Genomic DNA, 26,529 nt, shown 5'->3' on the forward strand with positions numbered 1-26,529 from the left:
TAACAGAAGGCATATTGATGGGAGTTTCTTGTGTTTCTACTTCCTTTTTTTTAGTGAAGTCTTGAGTTAAACTGCTGTATTTCTGTGCATGATCTGGTTTATTCTGAAAATCGCAACTGTTTTCAAAAGCACTCCCTGTCTGAGGATATTTCAGAAGCCAGCAGGGGAACTGTTTAGAGCTTCGAGTGGTCAGAGTGGGCCTCCAATCGCAGCTTCTTGCTTTTCGTCCATTGCTTGTAACTTCCTGGTCCCATTTGCATGATTCCCATGCATTACACCCTTCTGTCCTTCCAGTCCCCTGGATCTGTAATTCTTTGACGATCTGAATCTTAGAAATAGAGTGATGTGGAAAGAAGATTTCAGGAGCTGAAATCTTGGTCTGACCCATCTACTGTGGACTGGAGTCCTAATGTTTTTTTGCAAACGTGGAAGACAGGTGCATCGGCTACTTTTATAATATCCAGTCGCATGCTCAGCTTGTTTGACCCACACAGCCCTTCCTTAAAATGCTGGAGGGAAATTTTGGCAGGCGGGTCAAAGATCATTAGGCAGCACCACAGCTGAATTTTGAAGTCAGAACTCTGCAAGTATCAAGGAAAAGCATTTTTTTTAAATGAAGATTGAGATATGCTTCCAAACTTTGGGTTCAAGACATTCCTCTTGAAGCTTGGCTTAACGGCACCTGTGGTCCATCTTTGTGTTACATTTGCAAGACTTCTGGATTGTTCTCATTATCAGCCTTGGGCCCGTTTACACGTTTGAGCGAATTGGTATTCAGTTATAAATGGCTCTTAAGGCAAACATGTGACTGCAGTTTGTTGGCTTTCACTTAATCAGTCATCACAGATAACTTTGCCTCTTGATTATCCACTAGTGGGATCCCCTTGAGGAAATGAGATGGCTTTTGTGTAGACTTGACTCCATGACTATCCGTAGTCCTGATTTCTAAGACCAGGATTAACATGTATTAACTTTTTGGTTTGAAATGGCTAGCGAGTTGTCTAGTTATAGGGGTATGTTCATAAAGTAACCAGCTTGTTTCGTCACCAGCTGATTGTGAAGATTAACCTTTAAGGTGCAATCCTACAGACACATATTTGGGAGTAAGTCCTATGAAACTCAGTGGGACTGCTCCTTTGTAAACATGCATAGAATTGGACTGTAAAGTCAGCTAAGTAGCTATCTAGCAAACAAACGATGATATCTGTGGCTCTCCACTGGGAACAGGTGATTAAGTGCAAAGTGCAAAAAATGAAAATTGCATCGACTTGTTTTGGAAAACAAGTCCCACGAGGCAGTTGTTAAGCTGGGCCTGTAAGACTGAATACATGGCTGTTACCAAGAGCGGGTCTAGCTGCAGTTGTTCATTTTGGAGCTTTCCAAAGCACACACCTCCAGCAGTTCTGTATTGCTTTTGCCGTGGTGGTGGCTGTTACTGCTGACTCTGGAAAGGTTCTTGTTGATGTGTTAGAAGGATGAATTCTAGCTCTCAAATATATTGACTTGAATATATTGGTGGTGGTGGTTTTAAATATTGGATAGATCAATCTTTCCTATATGAAATAAACACGGCTCTCATTAAAGCAGCTTCTAATAGCTTAGATATCTTTTTGATGCTGTGTAATCTAAAGTAGGAGCTTCGTGGCGCAGAGTTGTAAGCTGCAGTACTGCAGTCCAAGCTCTGCTCACGACCTGAGTTTGATCCTGACGGGAGTCGGTTTCAGGTAGCCGGCTCAAGGTTGACTCAGCCTTCCATCCTTCCGAGGTCGGTAAAATGAGTACCCAGGTTGCCGGGGGTAAAGGGAAGATGACTGGGGAAGGCACTGGCAAACCACCCAGTAAAACAAAGTCTGCCTAGTAAACATCGGAATGTGATGTCACCCCATGGGTCAGGAATGACCCTGTGCTTGCACAGGGCACCTTTACCTTTAATCTAAAGCAGGATGGTCAGCAGCCCCAACCTGGCAGTAAATCGTGTCTTCGGTGACTGCCAAATCTTAACCAAGGTTATGACAGATTATAAAGGGACGCAGGAATCTTACCTTGCTTTGTGGTTTCCAAAACGTAACAATGCAAAACAGACGGGATGTATTGTGTGGCTGAGTTGAAATGCAGAAGTTGTGTTTTAAGTGCACAAACCAGATGTCCAGCTACAATTGGCCAATTCTCATAAATTCTACTTTTCTCCCAGCTGGCACCGTTTGTAATATGCCGTGTTTGTTTCATATCCAACCTCACTGTCTTGCTGCTGCTCATCCTGGCTCCCGTGTTGTTACCTGTAGGTCCCTATGATTTTGGGGGTGTCCTGACAAACAGCAATCGGGATGTTATAAATGGGGATGCCATCCACAAGCGGAACCAGTCATACAAAGAGATGCACTGGTGAGTAGCTTGCTCCTGGAAGAGAAGGTTTCAGGCAGTCTCCTGTACTTGGAATCAAATGTCATCCCATGTGTTAAATAGGCTTTCAAAAAAAAGAAACCTGCTGTGTGGGGCTATCCCTGCGATCTGCCTTGAATCGATTGTGTTTCATGTTCGTTCTGCTCTGCCCCGTGTGCTTCCCTGCTTGAGACAAGGATCTGTCCCAAATGTATTCCTGTGCACCAACAAATGTATGTCAAAGTTCTGACAGGATTTAGAAGGAGCTACATGACTGTCCAATTCCACACCCATGTTCACTTAAATTGCAAACCTGTGAGCAGGAGGGTCTGTGTGTGTTTATGTCTGTACTTCAAGCGCTTGTACAAACAAGTGGGGGAGCGAGGGGAGAGTTCCCTGGAGAACATTATGGAAAACCGAGCATTTTAGACAGCAAGCTTGGGGGGGGGGTGTTCATCCTGACTAAGCTGTTTGGTTTCTGTGGAACATATAACAGCTCTGGTGTTCACTCCAAGGCGATTGTGGATTCAGGCACTGTATTTCTGGTCACTCATGAACCTTAATACCAGGGATAAGGAATGTTAATCCATTGCAAAGGAGGATAGTGCGATCCTGATGAGTTGTTTGTCTACCAGGAAAAGGAGTCTTGCATAACAGACTACTTTCTTGCAGTTTTTCTTCCTTTGGGGAGATTCAAGTGCATAACTAAGGGAAAGAAGAGCGTGCATGGAATGGCTGCATCCCTTTCCAGCTTCCCAGTGTACCTCTGAATATTTCTTGTTCTCTGCTCTAGCTTGCATCCTGGAGATCTTTATCCTTTCACCAGGAAGCCTATGTTTATCATAGTGGACTCATCTAACAGCGTTGCCTACAAGGTAAGACCTCTGCAAGTGGCTATGTGTAACGGTCCTCCAGACACTGTGTCTATTAGGAGGCAATGAGGATGTTCACTTCTCCATAAAGCTACTGTTTGGACTTCTTAGAAGGGGAAGAACATTTACAAAGTAATATTTTTGCATACTGAGGTATCTCCCAAGTGCACAGGAAACATCTTTCTGTGGATGTTCCCCACTGTGCTGCACTATTGCCTTGGCTGTTAGAGGGAACAAGCTGGAAACCCCCCTCCTCACTATTACCTCTTTCCCTTTCCTGAAAGCCCCTCTCCTTTTCCTGCTTCCTTCTCACCCAGCAGCAACCTACCTTTATCTACTCCCCTGTCTTCTGATTTTTCTCCTTCCCTACCTCCTGGCAGCCTTCTTTCCTACCTCCTGCGAAAACTATGGCTTGCACAGTGGGGAACCTCCAAAGACTTGCAAGGGGATTCCTCATTTCCCCCCATTTCCCTTTCTCCAACACAGTTTCCTCTTTCCTCCTCGCAACCCCCATCTTTACCTTTTCCTGCTTCCTTCTTTCCTTCAGACCTACTCACCAACCTCAGAGTGGCTTACAACAGTGTTATACAGCTAAAATTCAAACAACATAAGACTAAATCTAAAACGTCATTTAAAATGACAACTCATGATGGTAGCATTAATCCACACATACGAAGTAATTTTTATAACCTTTCCAGCAGTAATGGAAAAAGAAGGGGGAAGGAAGAGAAAGAGCTGCTATAAAAGTTCTTTAAACTTATAGGACTTACCGTAAGGGCATGTCTGCATCATTGCACAGTGTTGTCTTGTTTCATTTGTCCTTCCTGTCCTATGCATCTCTTGTGGATATGCTCTCCAGCCTTCAAAAGGCTTGAGGGGGGATAGTATGTGGACAGACATGACAGAGATTTAACACCTTCTTAGTGATAAAACTGTCTGGGATCTTTAATTTGGATAGGCCCAGCACTTGGCTACATATGCACTTGTCATTTGAGAAGTGTTCTGCAATGTGTCTTCTAAATAACTAGCGCAGACATGTTCTTAATAGATGCTCAGTTATACTTACAACTTTCTTACATGGGGCTCTTAGAGCCAGCCTTCCAACTACTGATCAGTTCCATGCTTCCTTATCTTCCCTATTTTTCTAGGAGTGCTGAGATCTGTGTGTTTGTCTTTAATCTGTTCTCTTCCAGAATTTCACAAACTTATTTGGACAACCATTGGTGTGCCTGCTTTCGCCAACGACATATCCAAAAGCGTTGCAAGGTAGGGAAGGTGTTTGTCCTCCATAGCAAGATTTCAGTCCTTTGCTAAAATCCTGTATTTAAAAGTGCAAATTAACGAGGGTGTTAGCTTTGCAGATAAAAACCTGTGGCCGCACCTTTTTGGTTGAGTCTCTGAGCCACGGTGAGCAGAGTACCCTGTGTCTTCTGGCAGTTTGCAGTAAACAGCTCATTAACATGCTTGTCATAACTGAAGTTTACCTCTCAAAAGGAAACATGTGCCCTGAACACTTGGTGAAGCCACTCTGGCACAATCCTTGTTGTGTTGTTCCACCGGTGGGAGCATTGCTCAAGTTTGAGCAAACTGCAATTTGGGCTATCTCACCCTCTGTTCCAGCAACAGAATTGCAGAAATTCATGCATCTGACAAAATGGGCTCCGTCTCTCAAAAGCTTGTGTGTCAACAGATTCCTTAGTCCTTGAGGTACTACCAGATTCCTAGTCATCCTGGCTGCAGCAGACTAATTCTGGTAGAATATACGTTGGTAGAATATTCAAAGGCTTCACTGCCAATTTCGCTTTCTGAAATTACTAGGAATACAACAAAAGCCGGGAGTTGTCAGCCCCAGGAGAGGCCCTCAGCACTGCTGCTGGATGGTAACCAGTCAGATATACTTGCTGTTCAACTAATATCTGTATTTTGACTTCTGGCTAAAGGGGTCAATTTGGACAACGTTAAAAGCTTTAAAGAAAAAACAGGGGCGATGGAGGAGAGAATAATCCACCATGATACGCATTTTTACTGAGAGAGAAAACCAAAATGAAAATGGTTTGGGGTAGAGAGGGAGAAACCTGGAATATTTATATAGGAAGCTTCTTTGTGGCTACAGGCCACTTATAAGATAAGTTGCACAGTGCAAGGCAGTTAGTAGCAGGTGTGTCTGAAGGAATTGTGTGCTTGTATCCCTTCTTTCCAGGGCATCTACCTTCAGAGGCACCTTTATTGTATAAGTGCAAGGGTCATGCATCTCAAAAGGAATTGGAGTGGCTTTTAGGTTTGGATAGCTAAAGAAATAAATGTGTTGTCTCACGCTGGAGGCTGTGGTAAGCTGTCTTCAGGGGTTTACTTGTCTGGCCTAACTTAACGGGACACTCTACAGTGAGTAGTGATCTGATTAGGGAGCTAAATATTTGCTCAGTAAAAGCTCTCTATTTCTATTAACTTTCCAACCCGTTTTTCCAGTCCCTATAACTGTAAATGGTTCTGGTGTGTCTCTCTCTGAGAGAGCTGCCCCTTTCCCAGCATGAAGTCCAGTCTGGTGACATAATTTGTGACACAGGAAGGTGGTGGTCAGCAGTGAATGCATGAGAAGCTGGAGACCTTCACTCTTTTGACTTTTGAGGTAAGTTCTATTATGTGCTGAGAGGCTTTTCAGTTGAAAATAAGTGTTGTCCCTGTGAAAATAACACTAAACTTGTCCCGAGAAATGCTGAAAATAATAGAACTTACCTTTAAAAACAACAACTGTGAATGTCTCCAGCAGGAGGGGAAAATACTTATCATAGCCTTAAATCCACTGACCTTTCCTTTCCCTTGTTCTACTTAGTCTTGAATGTTTCAATGCAGCTAAGAGCTATTTGAAGTTGAAGGAATAGCTTTCATTGTGGACAATAATTGGGATGGTGACGGTGGGGAAGAGAATTCTTGTGTTTGAGGGTGGGGTTGGGATCTGCTCCTTGAAGGTATTGTGCTTCTTTCTTCACTGGGATAATGGTGCCGGTAACATTTGATGCTAACATGCTAATGTTATACATTCATATGCCAGTAAAAGTGGTGTTGTTGTTGTTGACATGCTATACATTTTCTGTGGCTGTCCTCCCAGTTATAGAACTCCCTTCCAGTACAGACTAGCCAAACCTGATCATGTTTTGTAAAACCTACCTGATTGATGAGGACTTGGGGGTTCAGTGTTGGGTCACAAAAGTGCACGGATTTTCAGCAAAATGGACAAAATCTTACTTTGTTAGGGTATTTACATTTCTTACCCAGGATACAATAGGTTATAATGCTAAAAAAAATAAAAAGGGCCCGCTGTAGCAAATTCCCAGGGTTCACTGTACCAACGAAAGAAAGACCTGTTGCGCACAAAATGGAATAAACTGATTCTTACACAAGTTGGTGGGGGGAGCATGTTTAGCCTTTGTTCTGCTTTCATCTAATGGCGGGAGATTTTTAAATGGCATCTCTCCACACTTCAGTGAGAGCTGCAGGGATTTTACTGTGGGCTACAATCTCTCTTCTTTTGTATGCCAAGCATGTCATTTTGTCGTTCTTCTGTTGACTTCTAGATCAATCCCAACGAGGTAGCCTCTTCACCTTCTTTCTGAACAACCCATTAATGGCATTCCTATTTGTCTCTGGATTATCAAGCATGCGCAGAGGACTGTGGGACAAGTGTCATGATTATCTTCGAAAAATCAATCGGGATATTGCACAATTGCTGACACATTCCCGTTCCATAGGTATGCTTCGATGGAAGTAGCTCTGCAGCTGAAAATAGTCAACAGCTGTTTTTAAGTGCAGTGTCTCAGGCTGGGGAGGCAGGAAATACTGCAGTCCCATGTCTCTCTTTCAGAAATGTATAAAGAGCCTTTCTGAATCGAGCTTTCTGTACGTGCTGTCTTTTTCCTCTCTGCAGACCAGGCTTTTCTGCAGTTTTTTGGAGATGAATTCCTTCGCTTACTTCTAACAAGATTCATCTTCTGCTCGGCCACCATGAGGATGCACAAAATCTTCCGGGTATGCCAGGGAACTCTGTCTTCCTTTCTTTCAAGATGGCTCATTGATAGACTGTTGTGCATTCAGAAATGCATCACTTCTGGATAAAAGGCTTTCTTCTGTGCTTGTAAGCTTCAGTTCTCCATCAGTGGAGGAAGGTATCCTTGTTTGGGTTGTGCTTCAGTTCTCAGACATTTCTGCTTAGCTTCAACTAGGGTTTGCTTAAATATTTGCCTGGGTGCTCTTTTTTTTTCTTCCTAGTGGTAGGTACTCCTACAGTCACTGCATCTAACTTCAATAACATCTCTGTCAAAAGCACTGAAACCATTTGCAGATACTTCAGTTGGTCATTGCATACATACTACAAAATAAGTACTGGTTTAAATCTCAGGGTATGTGATATTGCTGAAATTTAAAACTAAAGTGAGAAAATTTATAAAGTCCAGAGCTGAAGGACACCAGTTGTCAAAGCTGGGAAAAGATATAGCCAGGATTTAAACATCAGCTTGTTTTGATATTGAATTGGGTTTTGAGTTGCTGGTTGAGTTGCCTTCCCCCCACCCCACCCCAAACTTCTCTTGAAATTGCAGGGCTTTTCAGAAGCAGGTTATGATATGGCATGGGAACAAACTAATCAAAACCCTACTGGGCATTCCAACTCCTTAGGTGTGCTTAAAGTAACTCTTTGATTTCCAGTCTATATGTGTCTGGAATATTTCACTGGATATTGTTAATTTATACTTTAGGCATTTTAAACACCTGTACAGTGATTCAGAATGTGGCAAGAGGGAAGGATGCTTCTAGATTTCTGTGTACATATCTGTATGGGGTTGCCATAAGTCATATGTGACTTGACAGCACTTTACACACACATCTGTACATATGTTAACCTATAATTCAAATGAATGGGTGTTTGGTTCAGTTTTCCCACTATGCAGAAGACATAACAGAAATCTTTGTTTTCAAGAGCACCAAAGACACCACATCCTAGTGTGATCTTGTATCTATTCCCTGGCCGTTTCCTTCTCAATTTCGTATTCCTAATTCAGCAGATGCACATGAGTTGTGGGAGGGGCTGTAGCTCAGTGGTAGAGCATCTGCTTGGCATGCAGAAGTTCCCAGGTTCAATCCCTGGCATCTCCAGTTAAAGGGACTAGGCAAGTAGGTGATGTGAAAGACCTCTGCCTGAGACCCTGGAGAGCCGCTGCTGGTCTGAGTAGACAATACTGACTTCGATGGACCAAGGGTCTGATTCACTAGAAGGCAGCTTCACGTGTTCATATTCATGAGAACAGTCTCAGAGCTTATGTGGAGCTGCAGTCAGCTATGTATAATGAAATGTTTCCCTTCTGTATGATGACTATACTGGCTAATTAAAATGCTGTTCTCTCTTCTGTTCCCCCCCTCCCCTTCTTTCCATAGCAGGAAACCAGAAATTATCCAGAATCCTATCCCCAGCTGCCAAGGGACGAAACTGTGGAGAATCCACACCTCCAAAAGCACATTTTGGAGCTGGCTTCCATGCTGGATGTTCGAAACGTATTCCTGGAAACCACCCTTGATGATTATTAAAATGGAAACGTGTTCTGGTTTTCTTACTGCAGAAGGGTGTTCCCGGCCACAGGTTTTTGAAATGGTGCAGTTTTCTAATGTGAAGATCCACAAAAGGAATTTACTTGATTTTTATTTTTAAATTTATGATTATTTTTTTAAAAAATAAAATGGCTGTAGGCACAGCTGTTTCCATTCTGTATGGGGTCAATTTTATATACTAAACCCTTCTGCCTCTTTTAAAATTTTAAGACTAAAGATATCCCCTGGTTTTAAATTTTGATTTTAATGGTTGCAACTAACCACATGACAAATGATGCTAAGTATTTAAATGCTATCACTTTTAGCCCATGTGTGTGGAAATTCTTTATTTTTGTACAGTTTTTAAAAAAAATTGGAAGCAAAAAAGTTCAAGAAGAAAGTGATCTTCTTTCCCCAAAGAGTCTGGATTTAAAATGTGAATGGTGGGACCACACCGTGCAAAGCAGCGATAGCAATAAACAAGTCTCTCAAGACAATACACTTGATCAACTCAAGAGGGAGCATCATGTCTGAAGGGATGAAGTGATATTGGAATGATCCCAGAAAATATAGTGTTTCCCACAAATTCTATGTTCTGATATAAAGCTAAGTCATTTGCTGGTTAAGAATGCAGGACATCCCCTCTGGGCCCGAAATAACTGGTTCAGGGCATATTACCACATCAAGAAATTGGTCCCCCAGCTCTTTCCTGGACCACCCTCTGTGCCTCTTGCAGAGCCATGATCCTTCTGCCTAAGGAGGATGGTTAGGACCAGTCTGCTTGGATTGTGAATTGCTCAAGGAAGAACTGCCTTCCTCCACCACACAAACGAGTACCATTCCCCAGCTTTGGCCAGAGTCATGCCTAGGAATGGAAAACACCAGCCTTTCCCTGCACAAGGACACATGGCAAGGAGCTGCTTTGAACTTCCACTGCCACACTTTGACTGTGAGAGAATCTTTCATGGCATTCCTCTAGATCCAAGAGAGCTGTTCTTGTTTCATGATTAATGACACAAATTCATGTTGTAGTGTGGCAAAAAAAAAAAAATCACTGCCTGGCCTCTGGCAGCTCGAAAGACATCCTTGTTACAGATATGAGAGAGGCTCACGTTGTCCTCACTGTGAGAAGCATGAAATCTTCCTGCAAGAGTTTGGATGAGATAAGAGCATGGGGCGCATGATAACTTTGCCAGTAGAGCCCTTTAAGTGCTTATATGGGCTACAGGAATATCATAGCTGTTGAAGGAGGGCATTTGATGGGGTACTGGAGCTGCTGAAAAGCCAAATGGCGGCTGCCAGGAAATCATCCCTATGTTAGGAGTAGAACACGGGTAGCATGGCTTTGGAGGGAGGAAAGAAAGGGATGCTGAGGAAGGGTGCTGCTTTCAAGTTGTCCTCTGCACCCAGTTTTAAGATGAGCTGAGACTCAACCAGTTGCCGTAGATGAAGAGGCCTGTCCCAAAGGCTACAGTAAAGCACAACCATCTTGAGGGCATCAAGTTTCTATTATGCATGTTTTTCTTTTCGGTCTACTTTCAGTTAACAAGCTCTTTGTACAGTGAAAATACTGCTATCAAGGAAGGTGTTCATGCTTTGCCGGCCTAGAATATAAACAGTTTCAATATAAGAGAAACAAAGTGCAGAGATGTACTGGCCACTGATAGCACAGGCCTCTTATTTCTACGTTGCAGTTGCTCAGATGGTCATGGCTGGGTTGCTGTGAGGCTCCTGTGTTAATTATCCCATTGCTGTCAGACTTGGGAGACCAGTTGGTCATTATCCAGTATATTCAGGTTTAACCAACTGAATGAGCACACAATTCAAGCACTGTTTTAACCCTTAGTGAGTGCATTTTGTAATATGATTATGGGATTTCCCTAAGATCAATAGGAAATATCTCTGTGTGTGTCCCCCTGTCACAAAACAGGTTGAACTGAGGCTGTGGAAACAACTATTGTGTTTGTTTTTCCCACGTTGGGTGTTCTCTTAAGTAAATACTCCTTTGCTTGGTATTTTTGAGCAGGCTGCCATGCAAACCTATCTCAGCCACTGCCCAGGATGAGAGGAAACGGCCAGCAGTTTAGGAACAAGGGGGATTGAGGTCCATTGCAGAGCGGGGAAAGGCTGTGCTTAGGAGCAACGACAAAAGGTGCCTTAGGTCGGGCATAAAGTGCAATGGGGACGTAGGCAATGGGATCCAGAGTTTGCAGCGCTTTTACTACCCTATTAGCTTGACTTGAGAATGCCCTCGCTTTCAGTTGGCACTTGAGAGTAGTTTAATAGCAAAGTAGCTTGGCTTGGGCTAGGTTTGGTAACAAGCACTGGTGCATTTTCTTCTGTGGTGCTTCTGGTCTTGTGGTCCCCTTGTGCCTGAAATACGGTGGGGGCTTTTTGTTTTCTTTTTTAAAAATGACAATGTAGATGAGTGGTGTGTGTTATATGTACAGTGTGCACTCCATCTGCCAGTTGGGGATGGGGGGAAGGGGTGCTGCCTATAAATCTGTATATTTGTAGATATTTATATATATATATAGCATAGTCGGAGAATCGTATGTATACAACATAAAAGGTGTATGCACAGGTGCAGAGTAGAATTCATTCCATTTGGGGTAGGATCATTCGGGATACTGTTGCTCAGACTGATTGCATGAGTCTGTAATTCACAGATGGTGTTTGGCCATAGTAAGTTTATTACAATATCTCACTATCCAGATACTAGGGATTTGTGTATTAAATTTGGAGATGGATGTTTCATTAATTGAACTAACTGTGACCTCATGCTCACCAGCCAGATTTTAACCCTGTGATAAAGCTTGTTTGCCTCCCTGTAACATGTTGGCGTCAGTTTTCCCCTCATCACAGGTATATCTCTGAGTAGGCTTTAAATTCCACATGAGTCCCAAGGAAAACTGCTTAGGAATACAGAACACCTGTACTTGTTCTGCAGTTCGGTGCAGTTGACATTTTAGAAGGTTATCTTTTCTTAAACTCCCAGTTTAAACAAGGAGAGTCCTCTGGCTATCACTAGCAAACATGCTAAGAATCCACAGGCCATCTTGTTCCATTTTGCCCCATTATATTGGAATGGTATGTGTGCATGATCTTGGAAAGAAGTCTTCTGTTAATACGTCCATTTTGTATTTTGTTGTCAAATGTTTGTCTGGACCATAGATTTAAGACATAATGAAACCAAGTATGCAGGTTAAAAGAACAAGTGCAAATCACAAGTAATTACAAAACTTGTATAAAAGACTGGTAATCACCTACCCCATGAGTATTCATGCAATGTTGTCTTACTTTGTCTCTGCTGCTAATGCAAATGAGGAATTTTTATTTGTCATTATTCGCAGCAATTAGTCAGGTCTGCAAAGGTTTAACAAGTTAAAATGAAATGGAAGTTGAGGGCAGACATTTTTTTCTGGCCTCATTATGTACAATAAAGTAGCAAAAGATATCCACTTTATCAGCTCCACAAATGTGATTTCTCAGATCATACTTGGGTGTTTTTGTAACTCTACCATTAGCAGCAAAGGGCATTTGCTGGAATTGGCTACTAAATACTGTCTGGGGGGTCGGGGCTTTAGCTCAATGGTAGAGCATCTGGTGTGCATGCAGAAGCTCCTAAATTCAATACCCCAATATCTCCTGTCAAAAGGATCAGGTTGCAGGTCATGTGAAAGTCCTCTGCCAGTGATGCTGCAGAGCTGCTGTCAGTCAGAATGGCTCAAGGAAAGAGTTTTTATGCTCATGTTTAATTATGCATTACCAAGGGGTGGGTTTGCCTGCAGGGGAATTGCAATCCCTGCTTTAAAAAAAAAAAACACCAACATGCTGGGGACATATAAAAAATCTCAAATGAACTGCCCTTTGTGCCCAAATGCCCCCCTTTTTGGGAACATAATGTTCTGTTGAATTTTTAAAACAAGCCTTAGCTTAAGCTCACAAATACTTCCTTCCAGCTTTTGCATACTGCTGAAGTTGGGTCAATGGAAGTGCAAGCAGTTGATTTTCTTTTATGACTTATGCCTATAGTGCCAATAGGAAGCATGCTGTTCTGTGTAAAGTTGGTTGCAGCCAACAAAATCCAGAAGAACATAAAGGGGGGAGGGGCGATAGCTTGATTGGTTAGAGCACATGCTTTGCATGCAGAAGATCCCAGGTTCAGTGCTTGGCACCTCAAGTTATAAGGAGCATCAATACCTTCAAAAATTAGAAGTGCGCTCCTCTGTAATCTGCTGTTTGCTATAGGCACAAATACACTAGAAAAACAAAAAGTGTTCAAGCAAACTGCCTTTCCTTTAAGCTTCCATTAACTCCATGTTTTAAGAGGACTGTACTCTTAGGTTTATGTTATTGCATTTTTACCCAGCCCTCCCCAACCCAAAGGCCGGGCCTCAGGGCAGCTATCGGCAGGTGATGCATCATCTTTACATATAGGTAGATGTTGACTTTTTGCTGACGAAGGGAGCTTTGACTCTCGAAAGCTTATATCCCCAAACCCTTGTTGGTCTCTAAGATGCTATTGGGCTCGAATCTACCTTTTTGCTCTGTAGATTTATACCAAAACATTACATAGCAACCCCGCCCCCCAAATATTGGCAAGCTCTAATACAGGAAGATATAGTTAGCAGTAAATGATTTTACTGTGTATTGTTGAAGGCTTTCACGGTCAGAGTTCATTGGTTCTTGTAGGTTATCCGGGCTGTGTGACCGTGGTCTTGGTATTTTCTTTCCTGACGTTTCGCCAGCAGTTGTGGCAGGCATCTTCAGAGGAGTCACACTGAAGGACAGTGTCTCTCAGTGTCAAGTGTGTAGGAAGAGTAATATATAATCAGAAAGGGGTTGGGTTTGAGCTGAATCATTGTCCTGCAAAAAGTATCAAAGGTAATATGCTAATCATTGTCCTGTAGTCTTTGTTAGTCTGGAGACTACAGTCCACAATAGCCATGCGGATTAGTTTTGGATTTCACACATTAACAGATCATTCAGGATACAATGGTTCCATATTAACATACCACACCCTCATTAGCACATTATCTTGATACTTACAGGACAATGATTAGCACATTACCTTGGATACTTTTTGCAGGACAATGATTCAGCTCAAACCCAACCCCTTTCTGACTATATATTACTCTTCCTACACACATGACACTATGTGACACTGTCCTTCAGTGTGACTCCTCTGAAGATGCCTGCCACAGCTGCTGGCGAAACGTCAGGAAAGAAAATACCAAGACCACGGTCACACAGCCCGGATAACCTACAAGAACCAATGATTTTACTGTGTACTTGGCAGGTTTAAGTCCATGCAAAGGGGAACATTGCTGCCTTGCTTGGGCCATTTTCGGAAGTTGTAAGGTTTGTTGGGACATCAATATTGTTTTGATGCTGCGTTGCATTAAAACTGGCCGAGTAACAAAATATTAACCCATTGTAACCCCTAAAACTGTTAATTAGGTTCTCATTGTATTCAGCTGATGTTTCCAAGTAGAATTTTGTCTTGCTAGATTAGTCAGCAGTGATCAAACTGTTTTTTGTTAAGTAATGGCTGCTAGGAAACAGTTTTGGAGATCAAGAAAAATACGCTGTGTTCAAGGTCAAAGGGCGTTCATGTTCCTAAATTTTGGTAGATCTAAAAATAATTTCAATGTTCATTAACCTTGTGAAAATGTTTCTCTTGAAACATGTGTTTGCCTTGAATCCATGAAATTGCTTAAAGTTCAAGGGGAGGGAGAATGATCAAGGAGTGTGTAAGAATTCTTGCTATTTTGGATTTTGATTAATACATCATACAGGCAGCTTCAGAATCCTGTCTAAATTTTTGCAGGCACCTCTGAAGCATGCTCCTTCCTGATTGGTTTCTTAGCTTGTGTTTAAAAATCTGGTTTTTTGCACTTCATTCATAACAATATTCTGTACATTCATTAGATTAGTGTCAGCAACTGTAGTGAGCCAGCGTGGTACAGTGGTTAAGAGCAGTGGACTGTAATCTGGACAACTGGGTTGGTTTCCCCATTCCTCCACATGAAGCCTGCTGGGTGACCTTGGGCTAGTCACAGTTCTCTTTGAGCTCTCTCAGCCTCACCTACCTCACAAGGTGTCTATTGTGGGGAGAGGAAAGGAAGGAGATTGTAATCCAGTTGGATTCTCGTTAAAAGGCAGAGAAAATCGGCATATAAAAACCAACTCTTCTTCCTCCTCCTCCAGGCATTCTTTCTGTGTTAGGTTTTACGGTCGCTGTTGTTGATGACCACCTGAGAACCTCTATAGAAAAGGGCAAAACATTACTCACCAAAATCTGCTCCACCCAGTATGTTTGGGGAGGGGCTGTGCCTCAGTGGTGGGGTATCTGCTTTGCATGCAGAAGGTCCCAGGTTCAGTTTCCATCATCTCCAATTAAAGAGTAGGAGATGATGTGAAATACATTCACCTGTACCTCTGGAGAGACCCTGCCAGTCTGAGTAGACACCGCTGACCTTGATGGACTAATGTTCTGATCCACTATAAGCCAGCTTCATGTTGAGACCACTGTGTGCCACACTAGCAAATGATTGCCATATTTGGGATTGCTAGATGCCATAGGGTGATAGGCCAACTTGAAGCATTAACATTTAATTTGTTTTATTTGGTCGTCATCTGTCGCTGGATATTGGAGACCAGGATATTGAAAGTCTGACAGTGTTGAAATTACTTTTTGCCTGCCTTGTACCTTGACATTTCTGATGCTCCAGAGTAGTGATCTCAGCATCTCCCAGATTCCTACTGTGAGAAACCTTTAGCTGTCCAGTCACCCTTCTGCTCTGCTAAGCTAGCTTCCCTTAATGTGGACGCTTTGATGTACTCTTTTGTTAGCCATAAAGAAACTACTTGAAGTGGCTATTTGGTCTATGTGGGTCTTTTCCTGTGTTATGTTCTTGCAAGGTTAACCAAACCAACCCTTAAGATCAGAGTTTCAAAATTCCAATTTGGTCTGGAGTCATGTCTAGATTTTAATTTGGAATCTGTTTTGTATTTGCCAAGCTAAAGTCTCAAGCACACTTGGAAATTCCAATGAAACAGTTTGGCAGCTGTTGGTGTTTACTGTATATTGCAAGTTTCTTTAGGCTTTTATTAGTTCACTAGGGCCATGCTAAGCTAGGCAGCAGAGCCAAGTCATAGACTAAATTTCTTATGCTTAATTTATTCTATGCCTTTTTAGTTGTAAAGCACAACAAACAACTCTTTTGCCCTGCTGGGTAGGCCAATGGAAAGGTTAGGAAAGAATTGGGGTAGGGGAATTGTCTGGGAAGCAGATGAGAGGAATACCTTTCTCTAGGAAGTGAAGACTCAAAACAGATTATTTAGGGTGTATCCTTTTTTGATAACAATTGTAAATTGGCAGGATTTTTAATTTTTTTTAAAAAATGCCAGGAACTAGTTACTATTTCAGAATTACTTTCCTTGGAGAGCTGGGAAGGGTAGGGAAAGGTATGTATCTGCTTGGCATTGCATGATGAAATTGAAGGAACTAATCTTGAGTAAGTACTGAAGTTGCTTGTCAGATTCTAGCTTAACTTTTATTGGTGCCTTTGGATTCTGATATCACTTGGGCCTGATTACCAATTCTGTTGTGGATCTTTAAGCCTGTACTCTCTAGTGCCATTTTGCATGTTTATGCGTATTTTGTTTGCTTATATAGAGCTTGTAAGTCTCTAGCTCTGCAGATGCTTTGTTTGGCTATATAAAAGTAGTGTATTCTTGGCTATAGTGATTCTCCTAGTCCTTTTTGGTCATATGAGCATGTTAGGATAATGCAAAAGACCATATAAAATCCAGTAGCTTCAAATAGAATTGATTTCTGCTGCACAATGAAAAGGAATTCATATCAGTAAACAATTTATCAGACTACAAGCAGCTGTCAGGAAGAGCTATGAGTGCACTAGAATATATATATTTTACAGAGCAATCCTGAAGGGGGGAATGGGTTTAGGAGCTGATGTGACCCCTGTGCCGACATTAGTGCCACTTGTGCCATGCAAATGAGCACCTGTGCAGGTTCTGGGGAGCAGCGCAGCAACGCCACACATTGGTGTCAGTGCAGCCTTGGAGGCAGTGTTCCTCCAGTGCAGGAGCTTGTGCCGGCGCCAAAGGGGGCGTTCCCGGTGCGATGCTGACACTAGTCAGCTCTCTAAGGCCTTATGCCCTGGGAAAGCTCCCTTTTGCTGGCGTAGACTTACACCTGCAAAAATGGTGGCATAGAGCAGTTCCATGGGGCTCGGGGGCATTTCTAGATCTGCTTGCTCACCGTGGCGCAGCAAACCGATCAAGAGGCGGTGCCTCTGCGCCTTCCTTGGCCGTGCCAGCACAATCCCCCCGCCCTTAGGATTGTGCTGCCCGTCTCTTTAACGCTGTTAGGATTGGGTTCCCACTGAAATTCTGATCAGCTCTTTAAAAGGTAGTCAGTCCCATTGTCTGCACCTAGAATGGCACAATGTTGACAAACTTGTGTGATTTAAAAAAAAATAAGCTTCGATTAGAAAGTAACATGACTTAAAAAACACACATCTTATTTGGAAATTGGAATAACTTGCCTCGTTAGTAGTAAAAAGAATTTTAATCTGTGGCAAATGCTTGTCTGTAATTGAAATGTTGTTGAACTGTGATGCCAGTTGTAGGGAATATACAGCTGTATCTTAGGATCTCTTTCACGAAGAGATTGAAGCACAAGCGTTTTACATGTACCAAACCTGTTCTAAATGCTGCTAGTCCATAGTGCATGTGATAATGCTGTAGGGTAACAAACCTCTGTAATGGTTCACAAAGCCACTGTTACCTTTGTTACATAACTACGTCTTGGTGCCAGTTTATCTACATCATGACTTGAGATTTTTACAATTCCTGATCTGACCAGTGTGGTATGATGCTTCTCTTATACTGAGAAGATCAGGGACCATTCTTGTTTACAAGGTTGTAAATTATACTTTTTTTTTCCTTGCCAGGAGTTCTTGCTATACACCATAGTCCCCAGTTAATGTGGAAACCTAATGTCTGTCTCTTGTAATACTGTACAAACTCTGTCTAATGCATCTGAATTACCGAAGCCATAAACCCATCCATGAATGTTACCTTATTTCACTCCATCAGTTCTCCCAGTTTGTTGGCCGATATTGATTCATGCTGTGGTTCGTGCAGATGTATTCCCAAGGATTCAGTGAAAAGCTATCTCAGCAAGGCGATAACAACAGGGCCCGTGGCAACCTTTTTGTAAACCCAAAGCTTCTGCCACTACCCTCTATTTATTGCTGTTTGGAAGACTTATTCCACTAAAAAAATTTCAAAGCTAACACTGTGATTCTCTACAGAGCTGACATAGCATCAAGGGAACAAAATACTGTAAAAATACTGATTTGTGTTGTATTAAGTAACAAGGATGACATTTCTGGGGGTTTGCTGTCAGTGTCCTGAAGACTTTCACGTTGGTTAATGTTTGCTTGGAATGTGAGTACATTCATCAGTTGTGAATTACTGTACATTAATTTTGTACGAGACCCACTCAAATTCTATGTATTACCAATATACAATAAACATATTTGCTTAATTGCGTGCTTCTGAGTTTTCAAGATTAGGTGAGCTATAAACAAATGAAAGGATGTTTGATCTTTTCTCCTGCTAATGTTAAGCATTTTTCTTCACTCTTGTACTCAGTTCTCTGATCCGAGCTCCAATAGTATATTAGAGAAACCTAAGGGTTCATGAAGCTTAAAACCTGGCTGAACTATAATAAATGGTTTTCCTATGACCGTCCTACTTACTTTCACATTTCCCCTTGTTTTTTTAAATGTTCGTGGTAACTTAATCATTTGAAGTTAATTTTACAATGGGAATTAGTTATCTCAGTGTCTTTAAAAAAAGTTCACAAAAAAGCACATAATTACTTCCCCAGCCGCTAACTTCAGACAGCAAATTAAGTGTATTTGTTTATAAAACTGGTTGATGTGAAATTTCTGTTTAGATTAACTCACATAAGTATTTAAGCACCTAAGAGTTTAAGTTGCCCTTACCTACTTTTGCTTTTTCTAAGGCAGGGGTCCCCAACATGGTGCCTGCTGACTCCTTTTTTGGCACCCGCCAAGTATTTTTAGGAAGTGGGTGTGGCCAGATAGGGCTTTTAATTTGACTATTGGAAAGTTGATTGGCTGTTCAGTGTTTTAAATGTTGCTTTGCCAGCAGCTGCCACCACAGATGCACTGTGTTACTGAAGTTAAGCTGTGGCAATTTTGCGGCTGGCTCCATGTCTTGTGGCAGCCATGTTGCTGCTGCACCCACCGTGCTGTGCTAGAATTTCAAATGTGCCCGCAGACTAAAAAAGATTGGGGATCCCTGATCTAAGGAATGTGAAGCATGAACACTTGGTAGAAAGAAAATGGAACGACAATATCACTTTGTAAACACTAAACACTACTTTTGTGTGAAATATGTGGGTTGGCAGCAGTCATGCTTCTTTAAAACATAGTGAGGAAATGCCCAAGTTCTAGGCCTAACATTTGAAACCATGACCTTTTAAATTGTGACCCTTGAGCTTGTTTGCAAACTAGGTCAGTTAATACTGTGCGTAAAGGAATCTTATAAAGAACAGCAAATCCTAGCTGCTTTGCAGTAGTGACAAGATGTATTTTTTCTCAGATTATGAGAGCACATTAACCAATGTCATCCTGAATGTTGTCGTAGACTATGCTGTCCTGTTCAAAACCTAGCCTTCGCCATAAGTGGTTGTTATATAGCAGGTCGTCTCAGCCATTTTACATATTGATCTCACCCTTACTGCAAAGAGCTTAGATCACGATGAGTAGCCGTGTTGGTCTGTCATTAGTAGAAATGAGCAAGAGCCCAGTCGCACCTTAAAGACTTAACAAAATTTCTGGCAGGGAATGAGCTTTTGTGAGCCACCGCTGAAGAAGCTGCAAAGAGCTTAGAGTGGCAATACATGTTCTCCTTTCCTCCATTTGATCCTTACAACCTTGTGCAGTAGTTCGGCTGAGAGAATTAACATCCTGGCTTGGTAGTGGTATGTTCAGACCAAGAGCTTAGTCTGTCTAGTTCAGTCTCTCTTCCCTATACAGCTGTGGGTTGATATACTTTTGATCTTGAAATGTAAACTGGTATAATGCTTGAGTCTCCTTAACAAAATAGCACTCCCATATGTAATCATCTTCCAGAACTTCTGTTAATTTTCTTTCAAGTGGATCTATGAAGAGGGACGAGAACATGTCTGCAGGTAGGAGAGGTGATGAGGGGACAAGGTGCCTGGCTGGAGTGCACCTTCTCACCTAGAAGCCATGTTCTACACTGAGGTTTATGACTGTGTGTGTGTGTGTGTGTTAAGTGCCGTCAAGTCGTCTCCGACTCATGAATCAATGTCCTCCAAAATGTCCTATCTTTGACAGCCTTGCTCAGGTCTTGCAAATTGAGGGCTGTGGCTTCCTTTATAGAGTCAATCCATCTCTTGGTCTTCCTCTTTTCCTGCTGCCATCAACTTTTCCTAGCATGACTGTCTTTTCCAGTGACTCTCGTCTTCTCATAATGTGACCAAAGTACAATAGCCTCGGATTAGTCACACATGAACACACATGAAGCTGCCTTATATTGAATCAGACCTTTGGTCCATCAAAGTCAGTATTGTCTACTCAGACAGGCACTCCAGGATCTCTCCCATCAGCTACTTGCCTGGTCCCTTAACTGGAGATGCCACTGGGGATTGAACCTGGGACCTTCTGCGTGCCAAATGCCAAACAGACGCTCTGCCACTGAGCCAGGGCCCCTTCTTGCCTTCTATTGAATCTGACTCTTGATCCATCAAGGTCAGTGTTGTCTACTTAGAACAGCAGCGGCTGTGCAGGGTCTCAGGCGGAGGTCTTTCCCATCACCTGCTTGCCCAGTCCCTTTACCCGGAGATGCCACTGGGGATCGAACGTGGGACCTTCTGCCTGCCAAGCAGAGGCTCTGCCACTGAGCCACGGCCCCTCCGGGCGGGGGGCGCTGGACACCTGCCCAGAGCCGCGCGGGGCAACCGCTGAGCCGCGGGGCTGCAGCGTCCCCCCTCCTGCAGCTCAAGGGACGGCCGGAACACTCCGGCAAACGCTGGAGCCTTTTGGGGGGGGCGTTCCATGATCCTTGTGCCCCCACCCTGCCAAGCGAAGGCTTTCCGGCCGCGCAGCGCCGAGCGCCCCCTGCCGCCGCCGCCGGGAAGGGGGACCGAGGACCGCCCGCCCGCCCCGTCGGGCCACTCCCAGCAGGCAGAGGGCGAAGGCGCCGGCCACGCTCTCGCTGTCGCGCACCAGGAAGCTGCCGTCGCGGCCGGCCCGGGCCAGCAGCTCCTCGGCCGCCGCCCGGCTCAGCTCCTTGTGGTACCGCGGCGAGGGCGCCGGGCCGGCCGGCGGAAAAGCCGCCCCGCCGCAAGCCATCTGCCTCCCGCCGCCCCGCTCCCACCGCCGCAGCAGCGCCGCCGCTCTGCACCCGCCCGCTCATGCTGGGCCCCGAGGGCTGCCCGGCCGGCCGCCGCGCGAGGAAGTTGGCTGCTGCGCGGCGGAAACTCGCGTCGACGCCCCGAGGAGGGGCGGAGGAGGGCCGTCATTTTAGCGTCTAGGGTCAGTTCAGGCTTGATTATGTTGCAGTAAAACAGGGATTCGCGGGGGAGAAGGAGGCCCAAGATCGTCAGCAAGAAAACAGATTATTTGCAGCTGCTGACTCAGAGGCCCTAATGGGCAGAAATCTCTGAGTCCCAATTATACTGGGGGAGAGATACTGATCCAGATTCAAGTTATGACGGTACATCAACAAGTTATGCATAGCTGATTGTATTACAGACAGAAAGGCGACTCAGGACAGTTGCCGTTTCACCCAGTTTCTCCCTAGCATTGTTTATCGTTCACTCTGACACTCCATGACTCTTAGCCCAGTGACCCAGTGCACAGAGCAGGCTTGTAGCTAGGCCGAAATTCCTTCCCTGGCAGTCTGGAAGCCAATTATTACCGGGAGGTCTCTGGGGTACTGTCACAATTATCACCCACTTATTATTTTTTGGCAGCCTACGCTATCCGTAACGCTCTCCTCCAACACCCCATTTCAAAGGAATCTACTTTCTTCCTATCGGGTTTACGACTACCTGCGCTTAAACAAAATAAAGAGAGTACCCGCCGGGGAAGGCTTAGAAGAGATTGAAAGAGCCGAAGCAAGACAAGTCTTCTCCCCGCTGCGGCAGAAAGAGAACTGGCGGGAGAGCGCTCCCCCCCCCCAATCGAGTGACAGTTGGGCAGTTGGGTCACTCTAACGGCTGGGGGGGGAGGGGAGCGCTCTGAAGCGCTGAGGCTTTATAGCAGCTTTCAATATCCCCGTGGCGGGCCTGCGCCTGCGCAGTTCCCATGTGGGACTGCACAGAAGACACGAAGACGAATAAAAGTCATCAGAGACAACGTTTTCCATTTCAGGAGACGGTCCCAAGCCGTCTCTCTCCCCTCCCCCACCCTTTCATCGTCGTTACAAGTTCGGTCGTTCGAACGTAGGCCAGTTTAAAAAAAAAAAAAAAAAGAGGCGAGGCTGACTTTAATGCCCCCTTTTATTGGTATAGTAGGAGAGATCCCAATCTCTTTCGAGAGAGCGCAGCTTTGCTTGCCTTCTCGCAGTATTGAGCCCTTCCCGCCACGGCCGAGACGCCTCCGGAGAAGGCGGCGGGCTTCTGAAGCGAGCGAGGCACCTGCGCCGCCGCCATTTTCGCCAGCGCCTTCCCTGTCGCGCGAAGGACGCGCCTCTCGCGCCGCCCCCCCCCCAGCGTCTTCTTCCGTTCCTCCTCATCGATCCTTGTCTCGTCACTTCCGGCGGCCTGTAGAGACGGAGTTTCCGGGTCCGGTGGCAGTATCGTTTCTGTGAGGAACAGCCGGTAAGTTATGAGGGGGGCGGATTAATGTGTATGTTTTTTTCTTTGTCTAGCGTGGCTGTGAGGGGACGTGAACTGCCGGCTCGTTACGGTTTACTGCGATTGCGATAGTAGGAACACTGGCGTCCATAACAGTTTGAGGGTGTGGGGCTGGACTCACGGTGTCTGAGAGGGGTTTTCCTTGGTGGAACTTGGTTTTTGGTAAATATGGTGATTAGGGTTTGCTTGGCATTACTGTAATTGCACTGACGTGGAGGTGTATCCGGGAGGCGGCGGCTGTCCTGGCGTTATGGTGAATGCGAAGGAGGAGTGGGTGGAGGCGATCAGTAACAAAGGTCCTTTCAGAGAGTCAGGTGAACTCTAGCGGAGCACCGATGACCGCTTTTGTACTTGGGAAGGTGTTGGACGCGAGGGTCCTAAAGCTCTTTTTAACGGAGGAGGGGGTGAGTGAAGCGGTCATTTGCTGTGATAAGTGGCTACGGTTTTTTAGGTCTTGTATTTCACTGAAAAAAATACTTTTATCTAATTTAACCAGTCACTCCAAGCAACGATACAAACTTTGAATTTAAAAAATCCCTTTTTATTGTAGCTACTTCAGTATAAAAACGAAAAAGTAAAATATAACAACACAAAAACATATGAAAGTTGGTTACATGGGGGGGGAATCTAATATCTTCTAGCAAAATAGTATAGATCTAGATACAGGTAAAAAGGTAAAGGTCCCCTGTGCAAGCACCGGGTCATTCCTGACCCATGGGGTGACGTCACCTCCCGACGTTTCCAAGGCAGACTTTGTTTACGGGGTGGTTTGCCAGTGCCTTCCCCAGGTACACAGAAATAAAAACTCAGAAATTCATACCTTTAAAGAGTCAAAACCACAACATGAGTCTTTAAAGGCAGTTTGGTGTCTGTGATGCAAGCATAGATTTCCAAGAATCCGCTTTAAGTGGTTGAACTTAACAGGTGGTCGACACCTGAACTCGCAGCAAGGAAGTTGACTGCTTCATTTTATTTCAAATTATTTGTATTCTGTTTTTCAGTCTGTGTAAATTGATTCGCTGTAGCTCAGAGGTGACTTGACGGCACTTCACACACAGTCTGCAAGATGGCTCAATGTCATCAATGGGAGTCTGCTCCTAGTCTGAACAGTCTTGAGACTGGTTTTAAACTGTGCTGTGTTCTGCATTTTATGGTCTGGCTGGGTTCTTAATGCTGGGATTTTATGACACTTTATATTTTTGTTAAGTTTTGCTTTGTAAATTGCCTCAAGCAGGCTCTGTAGAGTGCAGGAGATAAGTTTTCTAAACAAATAATAGACATATTTGGACAATGTTATTCTCACAGTAGTAGCAACAGGAAATACAAACTGGTTCTCTGCATCCCTAAAAGCCTTCATAGTGGCTTCTGAGAATGCTTGTTGAGAAGATTGGTTATGCCAGTTATTTCCCCAAGAAAGACAGCTTGCCCACCACCACTGGTTTTCCCTGCAACATGCTGGGAAGGGATCTGTAGTGTGCCTCTGGGGCCATGTGGGAGAGTGTTGAGGCACCCATGTAAATTGAGCATGTGCTCTAGAACAGTTTGTAGTATCCTTGGCAATGTGCAGAAAGTTTCTGGGCAGACACATAGAGGTACCTTAGTAGACCACTTTAAATAAAAAGGACTCCCTGAAGATAGTACATGCAAGCATCATTACTGTATGGAAATCACATGCACATAGAAAGTTACATAATGCTGTGTATACACCACACAAGTATATGCAGCTGTCCCATGTTTAACTGTGTTGTCTTATCTGCCCAATAGCTGCATGTATTTTATGCAGTGGGAAGAATATTATGATGCACTGCTTAATAGAATATAGTTGTGGGAGGGGGACTGTGGTCTCCCTGCCTAGCACGGCAATTGGTCTGATAATGGCTATAAGACCCGTTGAGGATCAGTGCAGCAGGACAATCAGCGAGGTGGCGAAGTGACCCAGTGAATAATTCATGGTTCAGGGTGATGGTGTCAGGTATATGGAAAGGCTGAGTAAGGTGATGGTAGTTTCCCCTGATGTGGCTGAGCAGGGCCTCACCTTAGATTGGCTTCTCATGTGTTCAGTGTCCTTTGCTTTTGCAGCTTTTATTCTGTTTTTCCTCCGTGTTGGAATATGCAAGGCTGTCATATTAGCTGTGACTCCGAGGAGCGTCACTCCGAGGAGCTCAGGGCAGTGCACCTGTTTCTCCTCCACCCATTTAATTATCACAGCAATCCTGTGAGGTAGATTACACTGAGGGAGAACAAATAGTCCAGGGTTACTTACTGCACAGTCCTAAGCTGCACCCACAGCTCATGTTGCCATGCAGCTCTCCAGAGCTGGCATAAGTGGCTCTGTGCTGGCGTTAGTGCCAGTTTAGCCGGTGGAGGTCGCACTAATGCCAGCACTGGGGTCATGCCAGCTTCTATCCCCTTTCAGCTTCCCCCATTAGGAATGGGCTGCCCGTGAGCTTTATGGCTAAGTAGAGAATTGAACCTGGATTTTCTTAGTCCTAGCTTGACATTTTAACCACTATACCCCCTGACATAATTAGAAATGTCAGGCACGAGTCATGCAGACTAAAGCTTGTCAGTCCCTTAGTGCTTTAAACTGAAGCATCTATTATCTGTCAAAAATAGGTGAAAATATAAATATGTTAAGTAAGGAATCAATCCTTAAACAAAGCTGTGATAGGGCTGGGTCCCACACTACTTTAGCTTGTAGGGTTGTATGTGCATTTTTAATAGCGTGTGGAGGAACAGCCCCTCTGTGGTCCAGGCATACCAACAAATTGGAGCATTTGTTAGCATCTTCTTAGAAATGTTCTCTCCTGTACACATTAAATTTCTTGTGCTTTCAAGGAAGGTATCCAAATAGGGACATTTATCTGGCTTGAGGCCTAGAAATGTATTTCAGATTCCTCGATATTGGATCCAGTTTTTTTCCTTAAAAGCCAGCATCAATGTTTTACTCTATTTCTTAGCAACAAAGCATGTTCTTTGCATGTACGAGGCCCCAACATTCTCCTTGGGACGAGTATCAGCAGTTCAGGTTCAACATCTTGCCATTGTTGATACTGTAGAGAAATCACACAAGCCCAATTTTGTGGAAAACATTTTCTGGTAAAAACAGCAACACAGCAATCACAATTCAGCCAGCTGTTTAAAGACTTTCATGCATCCTCCTGCTATTGTCAGGGGTTCATTGCTGTCGCCTGCTCTTCTTCATCCCAGCAACCCTTGTGCTCCATCGCTCCCCTGGCAGGCTGTGTGGCTTATAGGATGTCAGCAGTGATGTGGTGGAGGGGAGTGTGAAAGCTAAGGAGGTTTCCCCTCTTCCTTGCAAGGACATGCCTGTGCACACATTGGGTGACTATATGGTAGTGGCAAGTGCCATCAAGTCACAGCTGACCTATGGTGACCCAATAGGGTTTTTCAAGGCAAGAGACATTCAGAGGTGGTTTGCCAGTGCCTGCATCTGCGTAGCAACCCTGGACTTTGTTGGTGGTCTCCCATCCAAGTGCTAACCAGGGCCAACCGTGCTTAGCTTCTGCAATCTGATGAGATCGAGCTAGCCTGGGCCATCTAGGTCAGGGTGGGTGAACGTATAGGTTTATAAAATTATGCGTGAGGTGGTAAAAGAGGGCAGAGGAAGATTTTTATGCCTCTGCCATAACATTACAACTTGGGGGCATCCAATGAAATTTTTGGGAAATAGGTTCAGGACAAACAATAGGAAATGGTTTTTTATTCAACATCAGTGGAGGTGGTAAT

General features: G+C 44.1%; 2 protein-coding genes across 2 annotated transcripts in view; one reads left to right on the forward strand and one right to left on the reverse strand.

Annotated features, from left to right (window-relative positions):
- SCAI (suppressor of cancer cell invasion) overlaps positions 1-9,359 on the forward strand; it is a 79,022-nt gene extending 69,663 nt beyond the window's left edge. Inside the window, exons 13-18 of the mRNA XM_056860950.1 lie at positions 2,283-2,382; positions 3,173-3,254; positions 4,445-4,517; positions 6,824-6,997; positions 7,174-7,274; positions 8,676-9,359. Coding sequence (XP_056716928.1) covers positions 2,283-2,382; positions 3,173-3,254; positions 4,445-4,517; positions 6,824-6,997; positions 7,174-7,274; positions 8,676-8,825 — 680 coding nt within the window. The 3' untranslated portion in view covers positions 8,826-9,359. The remainder of the gene's footprint in view (positions 1-2,282; positions 2,383-3,172; positions 3,255-4,444; positions 4,518-6,823; positions 6,998-7,173; positions 7,275-8,675) is intronic.
- MAPKAP1 (MAPK associated protein 1) overlaps positions 5,707-26,529 on the reverse strand; it is a 408,697-nt gene continuing 387,874 nt past the window's right edge. The window contains exon 13 of the mRNA XM_056860945.1: positions 5,707-5,717. The gene's annotated coding sequence lies outside the window, so the exon portion shown is untranslated. The remainder of the gene's footprint in view (positions 5,718-26,529) is intronic.

The sequence above is a fragment of the Euleptes europaea genome, chromosome 14 (genome assembly GCF_029931775.1).
Source record: "Euleptes europaea isolate rEulEur1 chromosome 14, rEulEur1.hap1, whole genome shotgun sequence".
Lineage (NCBI taxonomy): Eukaryota > Metazoa > Chordata > Lepidosauria > Squamata > Sphaerodactylidae > Euleptes > Euleptes europaea.